Source organism: Aotus nancymaae, unplaced genomic scaffold (assembly GCF_030222135.1).
Source record: "Aotus nancymaae isolate 86718 unplaced genomic scaffold, 86718_ANA_hifiasm-v0.15.2.pri h1tg000088l, whole genome shotgun sequence".
In the NCBI taxonomy this organism is placed as follows: Eukaryota; Metazoa; Chordata; class Mammalia; order Primates; family Aotidae; genus Aotus; species Aotus nancymaae.
Genome location: NW_026988503.1, coordinates 16676789 through 16685333, shown reverse-complemented (window position 1 = coordinate 16685333; position 8545 = coordinate 16676789). Strand labels below are relative to the sequence as shown.

Genomic DNA, 8545 nt, shown 5'->3' with positions numbered 1-8545 from the left:
CGACCCTAAAACTAGAATTAACTTACTTTCCTCTTCCCTATTTCTTGCACTTCTCAAACACTAAGAAGGATTTTTTTCTTTTTTAAGAGAAGGCCATTCAAAGAAGAGGCACAGATATAAGAACTAGTAGATGAAAGATAATAGTACTGGGATGACAGAACTTAGAAATATTTGGTCAGAACTATAAATTAGGCAACTCTTCAAACTGCGAGTCAAAGGATAAAATGTAGTAGGAATCAAGGTGCATTGGCACGTATATTTCTAGAGCATTTACTTAGATGAGGTTCGTAGGTTAGCTTGAACAAAGGATTGAGCAAATGTTACTTTTTTATGATAATAATGGTAAGATCCATCATGGATCTGACATTTTCAGATGCTATACAGTCTCAGACACAATTATTGTTTCAGATCATATTCAAGAATTATCTTTAAAAATGTAAGTCTGGGCAGAAAAAAAAAACCATCAAATGACCACTGCCAAGAGATAAAAGCGCACTCTTAGGTGAGTGAGGAGTCAACAAAAGAATAATTTGAAAAATATTATTGCATTAATATTTAGCTCTGCTTAGAACAAGAATTTGGGAATGACTCTGGCTTGTGAATACTGGCCTGTTAATTCTACTTTCACACACAAGAAAGAATGTGCCAGATTACTACCTGTCTTTGTAAGTAAAAGCTATTTTAAACAAGCTTAAATGCTAATGACAAAAAACATCTAAAATAAGATTGCTAAAGGCATTTCTAATTGGGATAGCCTTCTCTCCCTTAAACTCTGAATTAACCATCACAATTCATAGTAAATCTTCCCGTTGGCAGCAGAGCCTTGGGGAAGAGGCAGCAGGAGTGCGAGCACTTCTCCTCTGGCGATGAGCACGTTCCCTCTCGCTTTCTGGTCCCTGTTCTCCCACCTGAAGGGAACCTGAAGTCCAACGACTGTAGCTGACAGTTTCCCCAGCACTTTCCTTACTCTTCCTCAAGCTGTCGGTAAAACCCGGAGGAGTGGATTGCTTCAGATTCCGCACCACCCAACCGCCCCAAACCCAAAGCCCCAGGCGGAGGGAGTGGTGCGGTGAGGGGGTGGGGAGGAAAAGAGGTTGCAGTTACTGAGCATGTGCGAGGAGTGGCGCATGCTCAGTGCGGCCGGCAACTTCCCATTGCGGGTAGCCCCGGCGGTGGTAGCGGTGGTGGCGGCGGCAGTGGCGGCACCGCCTCCTCCTCCCAGTCCCGGGGTGGCGGGGTTAGATGAGCGGCCCCAGTAGCGGCGAGGGCGGCGCGGGGGGGAGGAGGAGAAGAAGGAGGAGGAGAAGGAGGTCGCTGTCTTTGTAGTCTCCCTGCTGCGGGAGCCGGAGGCCGCCGCTGGAACCGTCGTCTTTGGAAAAGGGCTGTGTGTGCGCGCGCGTGTCTGCCCGCCCGGCCCGCGGGGACGAGGCGGCGGCGGCGGCGAGGATGATGATGTGCGCAGCGACTGCCTCCCCCGCCGCCGCCTCCTCGGGGCTCGGCGGGGACGGATTCTACCCAGCCGCCACCTTCTCTTCTTCCCCGGCGCCGGGGGCGCTGTTCATGACGGTTCCCGACGGCTCCGTGGCTGCTGCGGGGCTGGGGCTGCCCGCCGCGGACTCCCGGGGTCACTACCAGCTGCTGCTGTCAGGCCGGGCCCTGGCCGACCGCTATCGGAGGATTTACACAGCTGCGCTCAATGACAGGGACCAGGGGGTCGGCCTCGCTGGACACCCAGCCTCCAGGTGCGTCCCCAGGGTGCCCTTCCTTGCTCTCCATGCCGCGTGTGCACCCGTGTGTGTGTGTGCATGCGTGTGTACCTGCGCATTTACTGATTGTCCAGCCCGCTCTGGATGCCGGGTGGTAGGAGCACTTACCGAGATAGGAGGGTGCGGTGGCTGCGGTTTCTGCTCTGTGTGTACGAGTGTGTGTGTTTGCCTATTGGGGGGATAGTGAGGGGTGGTAGGGGAGCCTGTGATGCTGGAAAAGGCGGATGGTGCTGGTCGGCTGTGACACGTGTGTGTATCCTTGAGAAAGGAGTTGACATGTGTAGGGAGGGTAAGAGAGTGGCAAGGGAAGTGGCGTTTTCAGTGTCTCTGCCGCAGTGTTGTTTGCACGTGCCCCCTCTCCCATGACATCCTTTCCAGCCCTTTCTACCTCCCTTCAATCTGCCTTTTGCTAAGGGGAGTCATGGTATAGATTAAGGGTAGCGTCATATTTATAGGTTGAGTTTTGGATTAGCAGGCCTGAGGGCCTGAGGTTTGGTTTGAAAAGATTTATGAATACGGGACGCAGATGGAGATCTATGTAGGTGCGAAAGGTGTCTGATAGAGATTTTTAGAGCTGTACTTTGATATCCAGGCCTTTTGGCTTTCTGGAAATGAGATTGCAATTGCTCTTGTGATCTGATGTCCCATCAGCCATTTCTCTTCATCTTCTGTTCGATTTCCTCTGTTACTTACAGGCTTTAGAGTAGAGGGGGTTTTGTAGGGAAAAGGGAAAAACTGCAGAACTTCAAAATATGACAGCTGGTACAGCGTTCAACTGCCACCAGCTAGAAAATCTGAATAGTGTCTAGATCTATCTCTTCCACTTAGGCTGGCTACACCTTCAGCTTCCTTGATGTAAATGTTCAGTTAGTTTCATTTTCTTTTTCTTAAAATCTGGGTGCTTTTTTTTTCTTTTTTTTTCTGAGGCTCTCCTATTGTTTTCTTTTCCATGCCCTTACATGCTGCATACCCTGAAGGATGGTGACTGACTTGTTTCATCAGCTTTGACAGTGGTAATTGGGAGTTGGCTTCATCTTTTTTCCCACAGCTTCTTGGAGTACATGGAGAAAACATAGTAGGAAATTGTCAAAATGAGTTAGAGTTTACTGTTATTTATTGAATGTGCAATTTATTAGGCAACTATTAGATGTCTTTTTCTCCCATTGTGAAAGGGACGACGAGGCTGTAAAGTCAGGTATTTGTAGTTTATCACTGTATATTATGGCTTATATGTTGGAGTGAGTTAAAAGATGGAGCCTTGTTCACACTTTCTCTAGGTTAACCAGTCTTTTCATGTCTGTGATTGTTTACAGGACAGGGCACAGGAATAGTTTTACCATATGGATGTAAACGTGTGTAATTACTTTTTGTTATCTGAAGGCCAGAGCGGCACAAGTTTGTTTCTTGCTAATGTTTTTGAAAATAGCCCAAAACCACATGAGATAGTTTGACCTGATAATTAGGTATAATTTCGATCTGTAAATCTCTAAATTATGGCACCATAAGAACATCTTTACAGACTCCTCCCAAATAATTTAAATTTGTTTTGTGTATGGTGTCCAGACTTATGCAATAATTTGTGACTAGTATATTCCTGTTTTGATTCTACTACTATTGTAATATGATTTCTGCGTATCTAGAACTATATTAACAGTTTTAGACAAAATTAATATAGATTAATCACATCAAATTTGTGAATGATTTTTTTAGCCTTTGGTCCATTTTTGTACAAGCCACTGATGAAAAATAATGAAGAATTAGTTCAGCTTTACATTAGGATATTGCATGCTAGTGCTTGTTCAACACAACATTTTGGTTTATTAAAGTTCACATTATTTTATAGAAAGTAGTCTGCAATTACTCTTTATTGATGATTTGATTAAGAATTAAATCACATTTCTTATTAAAGATGATGGGGAAAGTAGAACTGGGGTTTCAGCTCTGAACGAATGATGTAATTATTTGTACAGGGACACTAGTTGAGTTAGAGGAGAAGATGAGATCATTTAGAGAGACTGAAAGGAGCAAGAATAGAGGATGAAGCTCTAGTGAGCATCAGGTTCAAAGGTGTGAGAGAACGGGGACAGTGGAGGAAACGGAATCAAAATTAAGAAGAGAACCGTAAGACAGCAGCCTCTGTGGCTCCAGGGGAGTGGATTGAAAATTCTCAGAAGTGGTAAATGCTGAAGAAAGTGAGAACAGTTTTCAGGTCATTGGTAACTTTTGAGGAAGTGGTCAGAATAGAGGGATGTGGTGAGAAGTAAATGGAATGTGTTTGGGTAACTCAAGGGGATTTCAAAGCTGAATGAAGGATATTCAAGTAGAGGAGGTTGGGTGGGATATGGAAGTATGGGAGGCTAAATGGAGAGACAGAATGAAGAAGTTAGAGAGGAGGGGATAATTGATAGAGAGAAGTCAAAGGGATCTCAGAGACAGAGTTAAGGTGACAGGTGGAGAGGTTAGCCATTCAAAAAACTTAGGATCAGCTAATATAGAAGAGGTGGAGGTACATATTTGTTAATATAAAGACTGGGAGTTTATTGAGGATAGGAATCATATCCTATTCATTTTGATAATCCCAATATCTAGCAGATTTTTTTGGCATGAATTCTGTAAACATCAAGTGCTTGCTCTGTGCTAGGCACTATTGCAGGTGCTGAAGATGTAGCCGTGAGCAAGATAGACAAGGTCTCTTGTCTTGGAACATCCACTCCAATGCGAGAAATAGACAACTCATAAGTTCAGTTTGTAATAAGTAACTGTGAAGGCAATAAAACCTATTTCATGTGATAGGGCAATTTGTAGTGGGGCTATTTTAGGTAACATGGTCAGGAAATGTCTCTTTGAGAGTTGGCATTTAAATTGAATTGCAATGATGAGGAGGCAGATGTAGAGGATGAATGTTCTGGAAAATTATAAAGGCCTTGAGATGGGAACAGACTTGTGTTCAAGGAACAACAAAAACATGATGAGTGAGTTATTAGTCAATGTTGAATAAATTAATTACTCTATGCTTTAGGTGTAAAGTTGAGAAGCTGAGAGATTCAAACTTAATGGACTCAGTGACTTTGATGATAGTCTAACAAAATGGTTAAGAGCTCGTACATGGAAACTAGACTGGTTTTGCATCCTGGTTTTGTCGTTTGTTAGCTGTGTAATCTTGAGTATGTTACATAACCTCTATGCCTCAGTTTTTTAATATGTAGAATGGGGATCATTATACTAACATGAATTGTTTTGTAGATTAAATGAATCAATATATGTGCTTGGCATGTTAAGTGCTCTGAAATATTTTTTTTTTTCTGAGAGTGAGGGGTTTGGGGACTTGAAGAGAAGGCAAGGATCATGTCTTATCTTTTATTTTTGGTCTCAATGACTGTGTAGAATGTGGGAATAACTCTTTCATTTACCCAGTGACTGAATAGATACATTTTTGAATGAATGAGGCCAATCAAAACCGGAACATTCTCTTGGGGAAAGAGGTTGGACAGGAAATGTATAAAGGAATGTTTGATCTGTTCTGAATGTGAATGGTGGTATAGCCATGCACTTGGGAGGCACCACAGCACAGTGGCTAAATATTAGAGCTCTGAAGGTAGACTCCCTTAGTTCAAATTCCGCATCTGCCTTTTTCTACTTGTGTTACATTGGCAAGTTAATTAGACTTTCTTTGTTTCTTTACTTGTAACTTTATAGCATAATCAAAAGGACATGATGTATATATGTAATGGGCACATGATAAGTGCTGCTTAAATGTTATCTGTTGTTATTATTGAAATCACATTTAAAATTCCAGTCAGTACGGCACTATATGTTTTTCCACACAAAGTAGAAATGGAGAAAACCTAGTTGAGTTGATTTGGGGTTAAAGAAAAAAGAAATGGAAGGTTTTGATGACAGTGTTTGACCATACGGTAAAAAGGAAAGTGATGCCAAGAGGGAACTGATAGACTGGAAGATAAGGAGGAGTCAGGGTATCTGGGTCCTGGAGTCATGGGAGAACAATGTTAGTGAAAACAATAGAGGGGATTCGACCAAAATGGGGAATCTAAACTTAACCCCCTTAGTTCTTTTAGCTGCTTTATCTCTTTCTTGCTGAAAATGGTATTTGAGTCCATTCTTCAGATGCATAGGATTTTGGTTGTAAGAGGTTAAATAGTCATTTTAGCAAAAGTTCAGTGATTATTTCATTTTATTTATTAATTTTGAGACAGGGTCTCAGTGTGTCACCCAGGCTGGAGTGCAGTGGTATGAACATGGCTCACTGCAGCCTCAACCTCCTGGGCTCAAGCTGTCTTCCTACCTCAGTCTTCTCCAGTAGCTGGGACTACAGGCATGCACCACCACGACCAGCCCTTTTTTTACTTTTTGTAGACAAAAACATAATTAACTGGGTCTCACCATGTTGTCTAGGCTGGTCTTGAACTTCTGAGTTCAAGTGATCCTCCCATCTCCACCTCCCAAAGTGCTGGGATTACAGGCATGAGCCACCATGCTCAGCCTGTTCAGGGATTATTACTTGGCAGTAACCATTGGCCCTATAAAAATTTATAAGACACAGATTCATAAGACACAGATTCTAGATTTGAGTTTATTGTCTATCTGGGAGTGCAAGGTACAAAGGCAAATACTTAAAGAAGTGTTAAATGAAATGACTAAGAAAGTATAACCTATTATGACAAAGGTGTGGCATTCTAGGCTGGCTCAAAAGCATGAGCAGAGATGGGAAAGCCCAGTTTGCATGTGGGTAATAGTAGGAATTCTGTTAGAGCTAGAATGCAGATGTGTCATGAGGGATGGTAGTGCAATTCATTCTGGAAATGGAGGCTTTGGCTAGGATGGGGCATTTTGAAGACCAAGGTAAGAATTAGATTTTATTCAGTAGACACTATCACCCTTGATGGTTTTAAGCTATGAAGAGATGTTATTTATTGTAGGAGTATGTCAGGAAGTAATGTGGGATTGCATCTGTATGTATACATCTATATTTGTGAATAGTAATTTTCTTCATGTAATTGTTACATCAGTGGAATCCTGTATAATATATAAACACATGTTAAGGCAAAAACTGCTCTGTTGGTATACTGGTAGGTAGAAATGTGAAATGAATTATTTCCCAATTCAAGAGAAAAATCTTGCCTCTGTGCTTAAAAGGAAAATAAAAATGTCAATCTAAAAATACTTTTGTACTTTAAAATATTTGTTTAAAAAATCAACAGAATAGTCTCACTTTTTTCTCAAAAAAACAGATTAAACATTTAGGTTTTCTGAGGCAGGGTTAGGTTAATTGAGGTTTAATTTACATACAATAAATTTCATCCTCTTTAAATGATCATTTGAAGAATCCTGAAACCATCACCACAGCCAAGTATAGAATGTTTCTGTCACTTCAAATAAAATGTTTCTTCAACCCCTCCTACTTCTGGTTCCTGACCACCACAAATCAGTTTTCTGTCACAGTATTTGACCTGTTCTAGAATGTCATATAAATCTAGCTCCTTAAGGGCAGGCACCCCAGGTATTGTTCATCTTTCTGTCTTCAATCTGTATTTCCTGTAAGTGGAAGTTAGACTTTAAGGGTTTATTAGGTGTTGGTTAGAAATCTTTATCAAGAATACTGTATATGGTGGTGGGTATTGCATATTGCATTCCATCCAGAGGTTGTGAGGTTGTCTCACTCTTTAATATGTTAAATCTGATTACTTGGGTAGAAAGGTAATCACTAGATTTCACCTCTGTAAATGTATGCTTTTTCCATTTGCAAAAAACAAGTAATCACAGGGTAAAAACTTGAGCATATTGTGAATATCTTTTACCTAATGCTTTCAGCATTCTTTGATAATCCTCATCTGAGTCAATAATTTATTAGGGGTTTCAAAATGATGAATTAAAAAGTAATTCTGGCTGGGTGCAGTGGCTCATGCCTGTAATCCCAGCACTTTGGGAGGCCAAGACAGGCGGATTACATGAGGTCAGGAGTGAGACCAGCCTGGCCAAAATGGTGAAACCCCATCTCTCTACTAAAAATATAAAAATTAGCCAGGTGTGGTGGCACACACCTGTAATCCCAGCTACTTGGGAGGCCGAGGCAGGAGAATTGCTTGAGCCCGGGAGATGGAGGCTACAGTGAACCGAGATTGTGCCACAGCACTCCAGCCTGGTCAACAGAATGAGACTATGTCTCTAAATAAATAAATAAATAAATAAAATAATTCTGTTATTTCTTCTATATTTATTGGCTGGTACTCTTCTGCAAAGAAGAGTTTTCCTTCACTGACTGTCAATGAAATGTAGTTCCTCCTAGTAAAGCAGCACAAATGCTTAATTCTCTTCCCTCATTAGCCAAATTGGTGTAATAGTCCAGTGGTAGTGTGGCAGGTGCTATGGTTCACCACTCAGATCCCCCCTTTCAGGCACATGTTCTCTTAGCTGTTGGGAATATTGGCAGCTAAAACTGATTGCAGCTGAGTCCCACTCCAGGCCTTCCCCTGAGCCAAGAGTTGCCTCCCCAAAGTCATGCCTCCTTTTCAGGGGCAGTTTACATCTAATATCTGTTTAGTGTAGGGATATAAATGCCTGGTGCTTTTGCTGTAAGACAAGCCAACCTTGAAGTCTGTCCCAACATCAGAGAGCTCCCCCATGGGTCTGACTGAGGCTGTCCTGTGACTGCATTGCAGATCAACTCCTTCCTCTGTTCAGTCTTACATCATTCACTGCCCCAGGTTGTCGGTTCCGAGGGCACACCCCAATAAACGTCTGGTATGCACATCTGCATTTCA

General features: G+C 42.0%; 2 protein-coding genes across 4 annotated transcripts in view; both read left to right on the top strand.

The window, feature by feature from the left end:
* Nucleotides 1–1147: 1147 nt before the first annotated feature.
* MYCBP2 (MYC binding protein 2) overlaps nucleotides 1148–8545 on the top strand; it is a 279351-nt gene continuing 271953 nt past the window's right edge. For 2 of the 3 annotated variants that reach the window (XM_012472002.2, XM_012472001.2), the window contains exon 1: nucleotides 1447–1742. In XM_012472002.2, coding sequence (XP_012327425.1) covers nucleotides 1447–1742 — 296 coding nt within the window. Of the gene's footprint in view, nucleotides 1743–8545 lie in introns of all 3 variants that reach the window. The other variant, XM_012472003.2, reaches the window with a different exon arrangement.
* On the top strand, nucleotides 1243–1326 carry LOC135271615 (uncharacterized). The gene has a single exon (XM_064369119.1). It carries the CDS (start codon nucleotides 1243–1245, stop codon nucleotides 1324–1326), a length of 84 nt encoding a protein of 27 aa, XP_064225189.1.